The sequence below is a fragment of the Lytechinus pictus genome, unplaced genomic scaffold (assembly GCF_037042905.1).
Source record: "Lytechinus pictus isolate F3 Inbred unplaced genomic scaffold, Lp3.0 scaffold_34, whole genome shotgun sequence".
NCBI classification, from domain to species: Eukaryota; Metazoa; Echinodermata; class Echinoidea; order Temnopleuroida; family Toxopneustidae; genus Lytechinus; species Lytechinus pictus.
The window spans coordinates 439492-458985 of record NW_026974154.1 but is presented as its reverse complement, the minus strand read 5'-3'; the positions used below and the strand labels follow the sequence as shown (position 1 = coordinate 458985).

Here is a 19494-nt window from a genome sequence, read left to right as displayed (position 1 = left end):
GCAATTACCTAACCAAGGAAATTGACATTCTATTTTTAAAAAGGACTCATTTCAATGGCTAACTTAGTTGTAAAAATCATTTGATAATAACAAAGACAAATACTCATATGTTGAAAGTAGAAGGCAAACGAAGAAAAAATAAATATGGGCATGAAGAGATCAATATTGTTTTTAATATAGTGTGTTATTTAACCATGTAAAAAAAATATTATACATATGTGAGTAATAACAGGACAAAGTTGATATACGAAAGAAATACTTTTGCCCATACCAGCCAAATTACAGCCAATATGACATTTTGATATTATAAAGATTTTAAAATGGAAAATGAGGACAAAGAAATCGTTTCTAAAGTAAGGCGAGCATTTGTCTTGAAATAAATGTTCAAACTAAGATATAGTTCTTCAATCGCCTAAGGGGCTAAATGTATCATTGGCGGAAAAACATAGTCCCACTCTAAATAAAAAAACATCGAATCCTTTCCTCTATTTATTTCTCCATTGCAGGTTGCACTATCCTTGCCCTAACCATTTGCTTTTAATCCCCTCCCAGGCATCTCCAAGAATTACAGACATTGCTATCATCCTTTAGATTGGAAATTGTCCTCCTATTTTCACTGCAGAACCATGTACAATCCCAACCGGATAAGCGGTATGAATTTATCGCCTGAGGGCTAACGAGTGGAGAGCAGATGCCAATTTAGGGAGCAAAGGGATGCAACGAAGTCAGGCCAATGAAATTGGTGTGTAATTGAAGAAGCAAACATGGGGTATTGTGTCTGTACTGAAGGCCATAGTCATGCTTTCGTGATGCAAATGAAATCACAATCCCTGCTCCAGACATTCTCATATTCCATTTGCTGGTTTCAAAGGTAAAATGGATTTTTGGACTAGCTTTCTTGAGAAAGAAAGCTGTCTTAGTATTAAAAAAAGAACAATATATATAGTATGAACATGAAATAAATGAGACATAGCATAAATAAAGTATTATACTGAAAGGGTAGCAGCCAAAAAGAAATCAACCTTATGTACGGCCTACCCAAATAAAATAACATATTATTTGAATAATTAATGCAGAAAAGGAAAATAATGTTGCATTATGGCTAAGGATCTTTGCCAGACTTGATGACCTGATGAAACCTGCTAGTTCACATTCATTATTAAGATATTTTTTACATAATTTAATGTAGTTTGATCGGTTATACATGTATTCCCAAATTTTAATGTTTAGCGAAACATGGCATATGCCTTAAGGACTTTCCATAAACCATTTTTATTGAAGGTAGTCTACACATAGATTATAATCGCACACTAGTCTTATGCATCATGATATTGTAAGATAGCGTTAGGGAACAAACTATATGACGAAAAACACCGACAGTGAGAGGGAGATGCTAAAAACAGGAAGGTATTTTTTGTCAAAGAACCGTGTTTTGATTTCACCATGTGTCCATTAATACCTGTATCTGTATCTGAAATTAGCGTCTAATGTGCTATTAACTGATTGATTTCTCGGAAAGGGGATATTAAACCCTTACGTGTGAACAGCGATTATTATCATGAAATACAAATGTGTGAAAATATCTAAATATCATTAATCATTTTCCGCTTTGCTTTAGGGAATTACATTTCAGGAGCAGTCATCTGGTAAAAGGAGCAAAAAACAGACATCTAGGCGGTAGAAACAGAAGCGATACCACTTTGTCTTCGTTATGTTTTTTTTTACATATGGGTCGCATCAGGCGTCATCGTTTTGATTTCACGAAACCATAATGTGCTCGACCAATTGCATTTCTAAAAGTTTTCTTTTATCATGCATTATTCCAGGGTTTTAGGGGACATTTGGATGGATTTGAGCATGGTCCTGAGAAGCAAGGGTGCTTGGGCCTGGGGGTGTTGCGTGCTTGGGCCTGGGGGTGTTGCGTGTATGGGCCTGGGGGTGTTGCGTGCTTGGGCCTGGGGGTGTTGCGTGTATGGGCCTGGGGGTGTTGCGTGCTTGGGCCTGGGGGTGTTGCGTGTATGGGCCTGGGGGTGTTGCGTGTATGGGCCTGGGGTGTTGCGTGCTTGGGCCTGGGGGTGTTGCGTGTATGGGCCTGGGGGTGTTGCGTGTATACACCCAGCAATTTCGATAGGTGTTAAAAAAATGAGAATGTTAGCAAAGTAAACTATATTTTGTAATGAAACCTATGTTTTTTTTTTCAAATTTACATCAGCTTCCTAAAAGAAAATCGTTCCCAGTGTCCTGCATTTAAGGGTTTCAAGATGATATACTCGCATCAATTGGAGCATATGACCCTCAAAAGTGCCATGGACAAGAGGAGAAAATTGAAGGAGAAACTAGTTGTACGATTTGCTTTCATTTTGTGAATATTTGCTTAATCTGGTTCAAAATATTACCTGTTTTTTTAAATCGTCAACATTTTCGCTGTATTTGCAAAGTTTCATTTCAGTTTTTGATTTTACCTCAATTTCAGTTTGCTCATAACGCCACTGTTTGTATGTTCCCTGAGAAGACGGTTTGTCTCCAATGTGGTGAATACGTGAATAATGCGGTGAGGTAAACTACGTACTATAACACGGGAATCGTATTTCATTCGGTATTTTATGAAATATATCAGGAAATACATAATGTACTTTCTGTACACGACTGACGATGATTGTGATGATTAAATGGTGTATATCTCTTTAGAAATGATAGGCAGAAACTGGTAAAAAAAGAAATAAGACAACAATATTAATGTCTGGAGGAAATAATTTATTAAAGAGAGCTTTTGATTCCAAAATAGCAAAGAATTGTAAACACAAAAAACAGAAGAAAGGAGAAACACGCAGTTTTCAAAGGGATGGAACGCGGCTACTGGTCAACTGAGACGAGCTATTAAAAGCAACTGCCTTCTTTTAAAGTCAAGGAATAATTCATCATCGCTATTAAGAAGAGTGCCATGTTTTTAATATCCGGGATGAAAAATTCTAATCCTACGAGCTCACAAAGCCGCTTTAATAAATGATTGCTTTTCTTTCCTTAGGGTCTACTAGTGCTCATCATAACTTGTATGATAACGGTCTGGTATAGCATGAAGAATATTATTATAAATTACTGCTTGAGGCACATTAGAATCGATATATTTCAACCGGTAGAAATAAATGTAAAAAGCAGTAGTTGATTTTGATCTGAAAAGAAATATGAATATCGATAAGTTTTTCATTGCGAGCTGTTCAGATCCTTCTCAAAAGGATTTTTTAAAACATGTGAAAGCTAAATCACAATTAAGAAAATGTCTTCTCCTTTGAACATATGTGATGTAAGGTGCTGCATGGAAAACCCTGAGGATTTGGGGTTTTATTTTCAAGAACCGCCAAATTTACTCATGTGAAGGTACAGATATAGTGGTTCTCGGACGACCTGCCTGTACCCCCCATCCTGATACCTTTATAAACCTTCTGTCTTTTATAGTGACAAGAAAACATTAATATCACCAATAAAATCATTTTTAAGAATTTCCTTGGAGCATTGGATTAATCTCAACAGTCTTGCTCATTTTTTAACAGGTTACTTTTACAAACCGTCTGTTTAGTTTCACTCATTCATTTTTTACAAATAAGTAATTACACTACATGGAACATCTAGTGAATTATATTTAGCCAAGTGAAGCTCCGGGGAATTCTTAAAGGAAAATGAGAGGGGCCTGGTGACTTTAAAATGTGGTATTTTTAAAGGTATGTCCATAACGATATATTTTCCTTTAAAAAATGTTTTTATTATTAACTCATATGATAAAGTCAAATTTTACGCGAGTGCGCACCCCCCCTCCCCCTGTCAATCCTCCGTTTCCCGATGGCAACCATAGAAAAGATCAGATGAGATAGACGCACTGGAATTCCTGACTAATCCATCAATGTCATAGTCTTAACAATGTTTGACGTACATTAATAACTAAGATACACAAACCCGCTGTCTAAATACACATTTTTGACATCGGATGTAGGAGTCACGAGCGTAGATTAATGCTGAAACACTGGACACATTTGCACTCCCTCACACATACACACGCACACACAGGCGCAACCAACCACTTCACATTAATATTGTTCTAACTATATTCATAAGTTATTTTCGCGCGCTCTCTCTCCCTGTCTCTATCCCGCTATCATGTCTATCGCGATGTCCAAAATACCAGTTCACAAGCATGACAAGGGGAAGAACGACGATTACAAAACAGGTTTATGTCAACAAATATCGGATTTTAGTTTCAAGTTTGTGGTACCAAAGACCTGGTCACCATTCGTGTTTTATTTCATGCTTAACAAACATTAAAATAAGTATTTTAGCAAGCGTACAGCCACGTTATTGGTAGAGAACTGAACATTACTATAATCATATTATCGTGTCTTAAAAGTTGGTGTTGTCTTAAGGGATTGAAATTATTTTCAATTTTAGATTTTTTTGTCAAACACACCAAAATGTTTTTGGTAATTCGTTTTTCTAAAAAAGCGTGTGTTTTCTTCCATATTCAACGGTACTATTCACCAACGTGACCAAATAAATAATTTCAAGGTTTACGTCATGCTTTGCTTAATATTTATATATATATATATATATATATATATATATATATATATATATATATATATATATATACATATATATACACATATATGTATAGTGGTCTAGGAATACGATGCATTATTATAATTTCGTTTTTAATGTAATGAAGGAATGAGAGAGACAGAGAAAGGGAGGTTTGAAGAGATAAATCAACTAGATGTTCTAATATAATGTTACTTTTGTTATTAATATTTCTGGATTTAGCTCCTTTTGGAATTAGATATCGAAAAGTCCACGTCCTTAGAAAAGATGACAAAATATTACTTTTTTCTCTTTGTAATTTTCAATGGATAAACATCGGAAAAGATGTGAAATGTACTCTGCTAGCCATATGTTTGTGTTTCGTGTTCAATTTCCAATATCAAAATTGGTAAAAATTGACATTTAACTAGAGTTTTGTTCTAAAGGAGCTAAATCCATGAAAAATAAGATTTCAAAAAATCTTAAAAAATTGATAATGAATGCCAGATTTTGAAATCATGGTATAACTACTCTAATATGGTAGTACTATCATCTATATCAAAATAGAACAGCAGTGGGGAAGGTGGTGAATTAAAAAACCTGATTTACAGAAAAATACCAAGAGTGGATTTGTAGCTCCTTTTTTTAACAAAACTCTTCATATACAGTATATATATATATATATATATACATATATATATATATATATATATATATATATATATATATATATATACATGTATATATATATATATATATGTATATATATATATGTATATATATATATATATAAATATATATATATATATGTGTGTGTTTGTTAGACGGTGTGTGTGTGTGTGTGTACACAAAATGAGGGAGAGAGAGGGAGGACTGGACGTTTGATAAGATGAGATTAAGTATGTCAGAATTGAACAGCCAATCAGCAACACTTTAAATCCATCGTAGGACAAGCTATATCCATAGGACGTGCTATATCTCAGCAAACATGACATGGTTATCACAAGACATTGTTAAAGTCATGAGTGAGTCCCCCGTCAGTCAACGATTTAAGATCAATTGTAAATTTACAACACGGTTTTGCATTCGTTTATACTTACCGATGTTGCATTATCTTGTTAATGTTGATTTGAAATTAGTTCTCTCTCTCTCTCTCTTGGTCATGTTAACAAAGCTCAACTACCTCACACACGACCAGAAATGACAACAATGACAACAATGTGGTAAGGAAAAAAGTGATGGTCATTGTATAGTACACTTTTAACGAAAATAATAATATTAAAGAATTTCAATCATTGAAAACACTTTATAATAAAGTTTGCTTAAATAACATACCATTGGTAAAAGTTGGGTATTTCAGGCAACACCACTTTATCAAATATTTTGTAAAACATTAGTGATTTTTTATTATTATTTGTTTCGTTTTTCTTTCTGTTTTGTTTGGAGAAAATGGATATAAGTGGATTAGTCTCCGGACTTTGAAACAGAGGGTCGTGGGTTCGAATCCCAGCCATGGCGTAATTTCCTTCAGCAAGAAACTGATCCACAATGTGCTGCACTCAACCCAGGTGAGGTAAATGGGTACCGGTAGGAAGTAATTCCTCAAGAAGCTGTGTGCGCTGTGAACGCCTAGCTTAGCCGGGTAATATAGGAGCGCCTTGAGCACCTAACAAGGTGGATATGTGCGTAATATAAATACCCTATATTATTTATTATTATTATATAGTCAAATAACAAATTAATTTTATCACGCTATCAGCATAGTCTGATACGATTATCATTAAACTGTGTAATATTCACTCTTTAAATCATTCTCATGCTTTTATAAGACAAACTTGGCTGATATCTTCCCATCTGAGTTCCTATCTCTGATAAGATCTCTTTGTGTTTACAAAGATTTCATGCCTGGCCCGAGAAAGCGCTCGAAAACACTTGATCCACAGAATTGTTTCTTCAACGAGCTTACAGATTCATCTCACTGGACATCTTAGTCAAATGAAAAGCAAATATTTGGAATAATCTGTTTCCTCGATCAGTGCAATCTCCTGTCTTTGCATAGTGGCTGAGCCGAGCTCAACTAAATGTGATTTCCCTTGGGAGGGGATAACAGTAAAGCAAAGTAATTCATCAAAAACTCCAACCAACATCAATCTTTGTACGTCGAACTGGGAATAGTTTGTTGTAGTCCGATGTATCGACATTTCTGTTGTGACCGAACATGTTTGTTAATAACCATAAATGTATTTCCCCTCGGGGCTTGCTATGAATGGTAACTCCTGCTTCACTTAAAGTTGATTAAAACCGTTTTCCTCCGTCACCAAATGTATTAGCCTATATTTCCACATCCCTTACCTCGTAGTTTTAGTTTTGTTTATATTTCAGGTTTGAATAGCTTGCCAATGTAAGGCAAGCTTACCTATGTTATTCTTTTCTTCAATCTTGAATTTCGACCAAATTTTATTTTGATTGAAACCATATTTGCATGTCAGATTTGAGGTTGAACCCCCCCCCCCCACCCGCCATCTCTTTTTTTCTCTCTCGGTCTTTTCCTCTCTCCCTCGTTACCCTCTTTCTCCATATGTCTATGCATCATGATTTCTTCTTCCTATTTATATTGTAATACCTTTTTTTCAGAAACCATTGCTAAATGGAGTATTGTATTAATCACTTCATTTATTATTCGTTTCTACATCCAAAAAATGGAAAGCATACATGTATCGTCTGTTGTTTTTTTAAAGAGAAATCCATGTTAAATTATGAAGCTTGGCGGTTTATTGTAATGTTGTTTGAAGTTTCATTAGTATGAATTGGGTTCGGGACTATATCATCGCATAAATTGAAGAAAAATCTGATAAGAATTGTTTTTATGAAGGTCGTCAAGTTATTTGAAGGGATATAAGTCGGGCATTACAAAGAAAGCGCTAAACCAACTCGTGTTCGACGTAAATGAACATAACTAGGTCGAGTGGATTATAAAGTAGGTTAAGCCCCTTTCACAATTGACGTACGACCTGTTTACGACCACCTGCAACAGTTTTTTCTTGTTGTTGCACGATCGATCCCTTCGTGTCTTGCGAGCACTCGCAGTCGTTGTAGACGATCGCACAAACTCGAGGTGGTCGGAGGTGATCGTGACTGGTCGCATCTGAACTTTGAACATGTTCAAAATCCAAACGCGATCAAATACGATTGATTCACTCCTAACAGGTCGTACCATCGGTCGGGCGATCATCGTGTGAGTGTTGTTCAACGTTGTACGACTTGGTGCGAGAGGTGGCACAACTAAGTATAGTCGCATTTAGTCGACTGGAGGTCGTACAACACTTGCACATGTGCTGGAGACCTACAGAGACCAGTCTTGCGACTGGGTGCGATAATATGAGACTGTTGCAAGACCGATCGAAATTACGGCTTACTACATTCCACTACCGTTGCATTCGCATGTATGCGACCGTTCAGCCCCTTTCACAATTGACGTCCGACCAGTTTACGACCGCCTGCAACAGTTTTTTTCTTGTTGTTGCACGATCGATCTCTTGGTGTCTTGCGAGCACTCGCAGTCGTTGTAGACGGTCGCACGAACTCGAGGTGGTCGTGACTGGTCACATCTGAACTTTGAACATGTTCAAAATCCGAACGCGATCAAACACGATCGATTCACTCGCATCAGGCCGTACCCGGGGTCGTACCATCGGTCGGGCGATCATCGTGCGAGTGTTGTTCAACGTTGTACGACTTGGTGCGAGAGGTGGCACAACTAAGTAGTCGCATTTACTTGACTGGAGGTCGTGCAACACTTGCACATATGCAAGCGACCTACATGTACAGAGACCTGTCTTGCGACTGGTTGCGATAATAATATGGGCCATAAGACTGTTGCAAGACCGATCGCAACGGCTTACAACATTGCACTACCGTTTCATTCGCATGTATGCGACCGTTCCACTCGCAATCCCTCGTGCAACACTCGCATGTGATCGTACGAGCACAATAAGAGCATATGCGACTTACTCGTGCAACGGGGTTTACTGGTTGTTTTTGTGGTACGACAGCTGTTGCAACTGTGAAAGCCTCTGTGCGATCTTATGAGATGACTAGCGATTGATGCCTGTTGCAGCCTGTCGCACGACCAAAAGGTCGCAAATGGTCGTACGTCAATTGTGAAAGGGGCTTTACATGTAAGGTTGAGAGGAGAGTGAGAGTAGAGGAGATGAAATAGAAGAGGGATCGGTTGTAAAATAGCAAATTGGCAAACTACTTACCGCGCACTCACACACCCTCACCAAAACTAACACAGAATTGGAAAGAAAAAAGAAACAAGAAAGAAAAAAGAAATAAATAAATAAAAAAGAAAGAAAAAAGAAAGAAAGAAAGAAAGAAAGAAAGAAAGAAATAGAGAAAGAAAGAAAGAAATAAAGAAAGAAAGAAAGAAAGAAAGAAAGAAAGAAAGAAAGAAAAAAAGAGAGAAAGAAAAAGAAAGAAATAAAGAAAGAAATAGAGAAATAAAAAAAAAGAAAGAAAGGAAGTTATATTTTGTGTGAATTGCCGAATAAATAATAATAATAATAAAGGAAGAAAGGAAGAGATAGGGATACAGAAAATTAATTAATGAATACATAGATATACGTGATGGTGAGACGAAGAGGGAGAGAAAGTAAGAAACCTAAAATTAATGAATACTTCAAGTGAACGAGAGAAAGAGAGAGAGAGAGAGGAATATAAATATCAATAAATATTTACAGAGGGCGAGGGAGAGAGAGAGAGTGATGGATTAGAAAAAAATTGTATACAAGGGAATACTTATTTACATACCTTTAGGAAAATCATATGAAATATTGAACATTTCTGACTCATAATATGTTTTCTTAGTTACATTTATCAATTTCCGTATCTTTTCAAATAACTCTCTAGTATAACGGGGGGGGGGGTTCTCTCTTTTTTATCTTTATTTCTTTCATTCTCTCTTTCCCTCTTTCTTTCTTTCTTTCTTTCTTTCGTTCTTTCCTTTCTCTTTGGATTCCTTCACGTTATCATGTCTTGAAATAATTAAATCTAAAGTTAATATCACAAACGAACATGTTTTGCTTAATCATACATGTATATCAAACTGCTATTTATTTGTTTATGCGTAAATGTATCTATTTAATTTCTGATTCGGTAAAACGCCTCCTACACTTATTGTACAAAATTACCTTTCGAAAAAAAAGTCCGGGAATGTTGTCGACTGGCAAAAAAAAGAGGAAAATACATGATGACAAATCTGACTTTCGAAACCCCTTCCACTTTTTTTTAGTACAATGCAAAAAAAATCCGGTGTTGATTTAACACCAGCCCGGTATCTATATATGTCTACCCCAGAGAAGTATTGAAACTACACCAGTTCGGAATCAAACCGATGCTGTTTTAATAGTAATTGGTGTTGTATAAACACCTTCCTGGTTTTCGACCAAAACGAAACTGGTGTTGTTTAACACTTCTCTGGTGTGGACAAATATAGATTCCGGGCTGGTTTTAAATCAACACCAGAGTTTTTGCAGTGTAGGCCTATGAGAGGGGGGAAATACAAACTGTGCTTATCAATAAACAAAATGAATGAACAATATAATCAAGTATGACTTCGTCATTCACTTCTAAGTAAACTAAACCAAAATGTTAGGCTAACCATTATTTTGCTTTAAGAACTCCTTTTTAATATTTCTTGTCAAGTCTTCCTTGACGAAATCACCTTCATTCTGGTGTGAAAACTTTTTTCTACTCTAGTTAAATTGTACTTCCAAACCAGCATCCCTTACTAAAACTCGTTCCAAGGACCCTAAAGTCTATGGGAATAACGTAATTCAATAGTTTATGGGTTCAAATGCAAACATAATTACGATGGATTCTGCTCGCTTCATTTGGACACTAACTATTTTAACGAATGATTTTTCAAGCGCATACATTAGATTTTTCCAGGATAAACAAACAAGCTTTACTCAGTAATTATTTCTGCCTAAGCTTCCAAAATAGTTCATCTTGTGAAAGTATGTTATAAAGTTAACGCGAGACCCATCGTCTCATGCAAATCGATCAAGCTAAGTCTAAATCGATATAACTTCTAATATAAAACAATGATTAATCTTTAACCTCTGTTCTAGTTCTATTTCCTCGCATATCGTGTAATAGAATGGTATATCGCCCGGGGGTTATTCCTCAATATGCCAGCTTAAACTACAGATATATAGGTTGAAGCATCGCGGCCTTAAGGATGACATTTATTAAACCCTTTTCTCTTATGATTTCGTATTGGTATGAGTAGATTTAGATTGTTTTTCCTTTTGACCATTTTTCGTTTCCTGTCCGCCATTTTGTCCGTCATCTGTGGTTTGAGAACCTATATTTCAATGCATTTGTGAATCTCTATCTTAAAGACCAACAAGAAATTCCAAAGTAATACTAAATAGGTAACCAACAATCAAAATTAGGAGAAAAAATGAACGATTTGTTTTTCTTTCTTTCTTTCTTTAATTTTCTGTAAAAAAAAAATCGAAATACAGGGCTCTTTTTTTAATTTAATTTTCTAGATTGTTAGAAGTTAAACGAAGCCTGTAATGCACATGTCGTGTTTAAATAAATGCAAACATCAACCTCATTTCCATATTCTTCGAAGCTTCCATTGAAATTCCTCTTAATTTAAATCAAGATCATGTGTCTGTTATTGCTGATCATATTTATATTTTTAAGCTTAGGAGCTGATTTTTATAGCTGAATGAAAATGTTAGAATTGATTTTTATTAGTAATTACATTTTTGAGTGATATTTTCGGGGTTGGCAAACTTTGATTGAGGGTTATATTTTATAAGATAGGCCCTCCGAACCATCTACTTAATTTCATACGCTCTATTTCAGAATGATTTTGATTTTCTGTACAATATTAATATTTTAGTTTGTATCTGATTTACATTGTTCTGTACTATATTTCAACGAAAATGAAATATAACAAATTATTTAATTGAGCCTGATTGTTATTGAATTTCAGTAAACTACAGTATTAGATTACATGTATATTCCATGGAAGTATACTTACAATCAGCTCAATCATTCCTCTCATCTGATATACTACACTAAATATTTACATGCCATATGCATAGGAAAGAGAGATGGGGCATATGGAGGGTGAGAGAGGGGGAAACTAGGGAGAGGGGTGAATAATCAAAGAAAAGAAAAGTAAGACATTCAAATAAATCTTTAAAAAGCAGCTTGGCGGGTAACAACTGACAATGGAAATGGGAAATGTAGTGTAAGTTAGTGTTATAAAGTAAGAGAAGGGGAGAGAAAACTAGGGGTGACTGTGCGCGCGCTTAACGGTGGGAGCGGGGGGGGGGGGGAGGGGGGTGTAAAGCCAAGCGCACACTATGCGATCCGATACGACGCGATTTTTATGTTATAGATAAATCGCATTTTGCATTAAATGTGAGGGTTCAAAGATGTACAATTATTCTATTTGTCGGCATTATGTTAGGGAAAATAAAATCATAATTTTGCTTTGCGGAAAGCCCTGTGATCGGAGTAAAGTCCAAATCTACTTCAAGTCGCAGCCGATGATGACGTCATTTCGATTTGAAATTGACTTTGCTTTTATTCCTACTGGGAGGCTCGAACTAGACTGAATTTCAGTAGTTCTAACCATTATTCAGAACTCTGATCGCTAAAACTTTATAATTTTCATCTCAAATGTACAAGTTTCTTTGAAATTGACAACGAATCGCATAGTGTGCGCGCTTTAGAGAGAAAGTCAGAGATAGGAAGAGCAGTAGAAGAATCAGAGAGAGAAAGAGAGTCATATTATAAGGATAGAGCACTGGTTGAAAGACGAAGTGATAGAGGAGTCTGATAAATTATATTGAAACTTGATTAAACCAAATATTTGCTCACATAATGGACTGGCACTTTGAAACACCATCCTCTCTCTCTACATAACACATTCTTTTAATTCAACGACTCCATCCACACTACCTTTAGGCATGCTATCCCGCTCTAGGCATATCGCCCCTCTAGAGAATGAAACTCGATATCTACGCTATATGGCTGTAAATTAAAACCTGATACTTTGAGTATTGCTTTCCTGGCAAGGAAACGGATAAATTAAATATTTGAACAACTATGTACGCACAACCAGCTTACGTCTATTATGATCTAGTCTTGAATACAAGACGTTAAACTGAATAATATTGACGTCGATTGCATGTTTCAATGGAGGGGGGAGATGAAGTCAGTTCGGGTACTTTTCTCATTGTCTGTACTACCCTAGTATGACAAAAGCTCGATTAGCACTTTAGTGTTTAATAATCATTTGTCATCATAAGCAGGCGCGGATCCAAGGGGGGCCGAGCCGGCCCCAGCCCCCCTATTTTTTGGCAGCCCCCAAAAAATGTCTTTTTAACTTGATAGAAACGCTGAAAAAAAAACAGAAAGAAAAGTACGAAGGTGGTATTATACCCATGTTTTATTTACAGCCTCGTAACGGCCGGCCCGATCCCGGACCTACTTGTAGTGGCACCGCATTCTGTTACTGTTAGTTCATAAAATGTAGGTAAACCACGCTACCGCACTGCACGCATCAAAACATCCCCCTGCACTCCACCAACGGCCGATTAGCTCTGCATATAGGAGGATTACTATAAGTATGTGCATAAGTAGGCTGTAAAACAGTATTTAAAAATGCTTTAAATGTCCTGTTTTCAGGCCTTAATATTAACAGATTCGAGCTCTCATCAATATAAGATTGAAAAATAAGGTTACAGTTTCATGATTTCCTAATCATGAAATTGTCCCTTTTTCAGAATAAGAATATCGATATCGACAAGTTTCATCTCGCGATTAGGAAAAAGGATAGGTAAAATAGTCATTTTCATATGATGACAAAATGTCCTTGCAATTTCCCCGGGTGCTTGGTATAAATAATTTGTTGTTTAATCGGCTCGCGCTTCTCGTTCGCATCATTCAAGAACGATCCATATCCACATCACAATTTTCCTACGATGCTTTAAATAGTGCTTAAAATTACCCTCTTCAGTGCGCCTTCAATTTTTTTTCAGCTCGCGCTTGCGCTTTATGGATTTTCATAATAAAAGAAATGTATCTAGAATGCAGATTCTTGGTCTAAGTCTCAAAAACACGCAGTTTGTTCCTTAATTCAAAACGTGCTTGAATTATCCAGTTTCATATCAGAATATCAAATATTTTGTTTTCGCACTAGCATTATTAATGTAGGAAAATACCCAATTGGTCATCAGTTTTGTGATTTACGAAACATGAATAGTGTGTCCCGTTTTTAGGACGAAATCTCTTCTTTTTTGTTCGCTCGCGCTTCGCGCTCGCGCGAAATGTTTAGTTATATATACCTATTCCTATTTCTATCTATATTTTGATTACAAAAAGTGCTTAGAATGTCCAATTTTTAGGTCGAAATGTCATAGATTTTCAGCTAGCGCTTCGCGCTCGCATTATTTGATTTTTGAAATATTTATTGTTTTTATGAGTAACTGCAAACTGTTCTTACGGTCTGTTTTCCTTCAGGCCAGAACGTATATTAAAAATTTCTGCTAGCAATTCGTTCACGATCACAATCATTGCTCAGCAGGTTAAATTTTTAAGGACAAAATACATGATATTTCCGTAAAAAATTAGCTCGCGCTCGTACTATCTAATTAGCGCTTATATGACATTATTTATTTATGTTTTGTGAGAATAAAGCTAATAAGTGACTGTTAGGACTACCCCTTCACAAATAACAATCAAATTTGAGCGGCCAATCGGGGAAAATATGCGTCGGCCTCCCCTATTGGCGAAAGCTGGATCCGCCCCTGATAAGCCTGCTTAAAGGAGAATGAAACCCTTGAAACCAGCTGAATCCATATCAAAGAGAAAAATCAAAGAAACATATTGTTGAAAGTTTGAGGAAGATTGAATGAATAATAAGAAAGTTATGAGTATTTGAATATTGAGATCACTAATGCCAGGTAGATCCTCCCATTGGCAATGCGACCAAGATCTGTGATGTCACACACGTACAACTCCCTCATTACTTTAGTACTTATTTCACCTATATTCTCACTTTTATAGAGTGTATCACAAGGTGAGGTGTTCTCTTTATGAGAGGACAAGTACAGAGGTTTCACAACATTATATCATTAATGAATCATTTGTCATATGATTAGAATGAGCAAAAATACATGTTTTGGGGTATATTTTCAGTGTCCAAAAGGGGAGAGTTGTTCATCTGTGACATCATAGATCTTGGTCGCATTGCCAATGGGAGGATCTCCATAGCATTAGTGATCTCGAAATTCAAATGCTCATAACTCTTCTATTGCTAGTCCAATTTTACTCAAACTTTTGTTGATCTTATTCTTTGATTTTTCTGCTTTCACAAAAGCTAACTTGCTCCAAGAGTTTCATTCTCCTTTAAAAACTGGAAGCTGACTTATTACTGCAGCATTATTAACTTGTTTTAATTAGATCTCTTAGTGCGTGAAAATTTAATCCACTATTTTTTTTTCGGGATCGCTTACACTTTAAAGAATATTGGGTATTAAAGCTCCATGAGGGTTAATGTGTGTCCGGCCAACATTGGGCATTTCTTTTTTATCCAGTGTGATTACAATTTTGCCCATTCTAAAGTAATTGCTGCTTATTTATAACCTTACAGGACAATACACTTCCCGCATACTGCCCAAACTTGGTTGGACACATAATTATTTAACAGTGTAATTAATCAATGGTAAAGTCCACCAAAAGCAATATGTTGTCATTATCTTATTACCTACCATTAAACCTCCTCCTAGCAGATCCCGTACCTGATCTTCTCGCCCAACCCCAGCTGTGCTCCTTTATATTCAAACACAGTGAAACTCCAAGAGATACTATGATTGCATTTAGGGCCTACCAACCACCCTCTCTTAACAGATCACCGTGTAACCCCTCGCACTGGTATTCACAAATTTGCCCATTAAAATCGCGAAGTTAAAACAATTATCACTCCAAACGACATCATGCACGTGCTAACTTCCCTCAGCAAACCATCTTGTACCCCTCCATGCACTGGTATTCACCCCCTTATTTACCCCCTTAGTATCATAAGTTAATCCCTTTGCGCAGTAATAGAAATTATACCCGTTAATCACCCTCAGCATACCAGTTTAGCTCCGTTCTGACCCCCCCCCCCCTTCCAGTCCTGTATACACACCAATTTCTCATAAACCCTTGCAATACAAAAGATACCAGGGGGTTATTCACAAAGATTTAAGTATGACTTAAGTCGCACTTAAATGCCGACGCGTACATGATTATGCAACACGCGATCTTATTGATAGATACGCAGTAGTGCGCGTCCTCATGACACGATCTGACCAATGCTGTCAAGCCTTTCATACCATAAGCAACTCTGAATTGTAGTGCGACTCTAAGTCATAGTCATACTTAAATCTTTGTGAAACACCCCCGAGGGGTGTTTCACAAAGATTATGAAAGGTATGAAAGGCTTGACCACATTGGTCAGATCGTGTCATGAGGACGTGCACTACTGCATATCTATCAATAAGTCGCGCGTTGCATATCATGTACGCGTCGGCATTTAAGTGCGACTTAAGTCATACTTAAATATTTGTCATATTTGTTAAACAACACCAGGACTGCTAAGCATCCGTATACTCCTCTACCCCAGCCCTGGTATCTCCACCCAACCTCAGCCGTACCCCTACTAAAACCCTAACACTCCAGAACAAACCGGTGAACCCCCTCCCTGGAACCCAACCTTACCCCAGTCGTATCCCCTTTAATACCACGATATTAAAACCCTCGTCACGTTCACTAAGAGCCTAGCATTGATACACGTTGCTTGCGCATAGGTAATGTGTAAACACATCTAATGGTGTTGACTGTTGGAACACATTGCTTAACACACGTTCACTTCACCTGTACGTGGTCTTGACTATAGTTTAAGCCATACACCTGTATCACGTGAATCTAGTGGGATAGAGATTGAAAGTTAACCCCTAAAACACTGATTTCTGACATTCTCATATGCTTTGTACAGAAACTTACCTGTTGAAGGTCAAATCGGGTTAAGCAGAAGAACAGTAAAAAGTATGGGTCCGTTATGTAAAAGGGTATTGTAGTATGTTATTACTATATTACAAATCACATGAACATGCTTGATTTTGATTGGCTGATACAACCTATTACCATATTAGTTAACGATAAATACAATTAGTGGTAACGATCTCAAAATTAGTACGAATGGAATCCAATGAATAGAATCCACCAGTCCCACATGTACTTTTCTGTGATAGGGATCATTAGAACTATCGATTTTGAGCTGAAATTTCATGATTTTACAAAGATAAGTTTCCATTAATGTACCAGATCTAGATGTATGATAATATTTTGACTTTTAACCTATTAACCTTGTCAAACTGTCAAACTGTTAAATTCTCAGTTGTAAATGTTTAGCTATGTGAATGATTTTTAATTTATATGCATGTATTTGTTCTCATTAATTGTTAATTTTGATTTTCTTTAAATTATTATGAATTATTTTATCAGCTTCAATCCCACATCTCAAAGTAATCTTTGATCCATTCTTAATGGATTTCATATCTCAAAGGTTGTGTTTTTTATTTAATTGTTCTATAACTATGATTAATTCTGTTGCAATAACTTGATTCTAAATCTCTATTTCATGACTTCATAATGAAAATCAAATTTGAATTATATTTCTGACCTTTTTGTTGTATAATTTTAAGTTTAAAACAGGTTTTTTCCCCCAATTAATACACAATTATCAGAATCCCATGCTAGTGAAATCTCACTTATGCATGACTCAATCAACCAATTGTTTCTCATTTAAATGTGAATAATTTTTTAAGTGGATATACAATCTTCAAAATAATGTAAATAATATTCAATGTAAACATCGCACAATTAGTCTTCGGAATACAGCATCGTATTCTGTTATATACATGATAAACCGAATTGAATTGAATTGAAACCTTGATTTAAGTGACTTTTTTATGAAATACCTGTTTTCTGCAACTACTCTCTTTTACCTTTAATATTGAAGGGCAACGTTACCATAAAAATAACCTTTTCTAAAACAGGGCGCTTGCGATGAAGTCATGGTCTGAAAACATAATCTGTACACAACAAAAAATTAATAAATCGCTTTCTTTCACGTTATTCGAAAAATGCAATTTCTTACTATGGATATCCGTCACAAACTTTTGTTAACATGTTTACTTTCTCTCTCACAGATATTATGTACACTTTGGGTGCATAAGTTTAAGAATAAGTAACCCCTCATTCAAAACGGTGGATCTTTTTTTTCAAAATTGTCTTTAGCAATGTAATTTGGCAGTAAATGTTCATCAACATATGGGCAGAATTCTGTGCAAATATGAATTCGATTTGTTAAGTTATGAATGAGTGAGCACGCGCCAAAAGGGGAAAGCATTTTTAACATCACAGATTTATTTTGAAGGGTTATGAAATGAAATATGGCGGCAAATTCCGTTTCAAATGTGACTTATTTGCTGTTGTTTTTATCATTCATCATTTTATGACCACACACTTTCCGAGCTTTTTACACTTTCATGGTTGAGCGAGCACCGTTGAAAACTTAGGAATGAATACTCTTTATATTGCATAAATGCATCCTTTTCCTATTTTTTTTTTCAGGATAAGGGTGAGAAATATGATTCTAGACAGGTTAAAGAAATGCGCACATGCCCCCCTCGCCCCTCTAGACACATTACTGCAAGGTCGAAATTCAAAGCAAACTTCGTTTTACATCGCCGCAAATATTCAGATATCACGTTAATTTCATAAACATCATTATTTTATCAAACATTGATTGCAGCTTAATTTGAATATTCAAGTATCACGTAACTTCGTACTAACCAATAGGAAACATTGATTGAACTCACGTGAAATTATTAACCAATAGGAAACATTGATGACAACTTACCTGGTTTAGGCCAAATAAAGAATGAGAAGCGACCACGTCCGTCACAGATTCATTCCGGTTTAAGAAAGTTCATAAAAAAGTATAATGCAGAGTGAGAGAGAGAGAAAGAGAGAGGGGCACAGAGAAAAGGGGAGGGACCGCGAGAGAATGAGAGTAAAGACGGGAGAAAGAGAGAAGAGAAAAATGTAAAAACAAAATTAATTTTATTTTTTATTTGAAATTGAAAGTGTTAAGTAAAAAATAAATTATGTTTGGTGTGCCATATACTGACACATAAAATGGTTGAAATTATGTGTAAAATCATAATGCTACTCGTCGTTCGATAACGAAATGGTTTGAATGAAAAGTAGTCATTGGAAATAATCACATGTGTTTACATGCTCAACACTTTAATGGTTAAATATCAATCAAATATTCCCATATAAAACCCCCTTCAAAATATGATCAAGACTTACTCGACTAAAATTCAGGTAAAAGTTAAAAGACCGCCATTTGCAACCACCATTACTCAACATGCACTAAAGATAATCACAGCAGACATATGAAATTGATATGACATTTATTTCTTCAGCAAAGCTGTAAAAAATGCTTCCCAGCACAACACCGCTAATCCAAATCATAATGTGTATTCAGCGAGCAATTTAAGTGCTTCTATCAGAAGCTATAATTTACATAAAATGCACATATCTACCTCCGAACCCATTACCTTAATGTATCGAAATAAGAACACGGAATTACAAATACCACCAGGGTTTATGCATTCTCCTTTTTTGGTTAGAAAGGACAGTGGCTTGCGGCGTTGAGTTCTTCTTGACTAAAAGCCCCACACTTAAAACAAATATTCTAGCCAAATATTGAAATTGGCGGGAACTACGCGGCCGAAAGGTCGCCAAAAGACCAAGCAATAATGGCTTTTTTTTCTTCTC

At 36.0% G+C, this 19494-nt stretch overlaps 1 protein-coding gene across 1 annotated transcript in view; it reads right to left on the bottom strand.

The window, feature by feature from the left end:
• The window catches only part of LOC129262742 (gamma-aminobutyric acid type B receptor subunit 2-like), a 99323-nt gene extending 80137 nt beyond the window's left edge, over nt 1–19186 (bottom strand). Inside the window, exon 1 of the mRNA XM_064115401.1 lies at nt 19024–19186. Coding sequence (XP_063971471.1) covers nt 19024–19083 — 60 coding nt within the window. The 5' untranslated portion in view covers nt 19084–19186. The remainder of the gene's footprint in view (nt 1–19023) is intronic.
• Between the last annotated feature and the right edge of the window lie 308 nt (nt 19187–19494).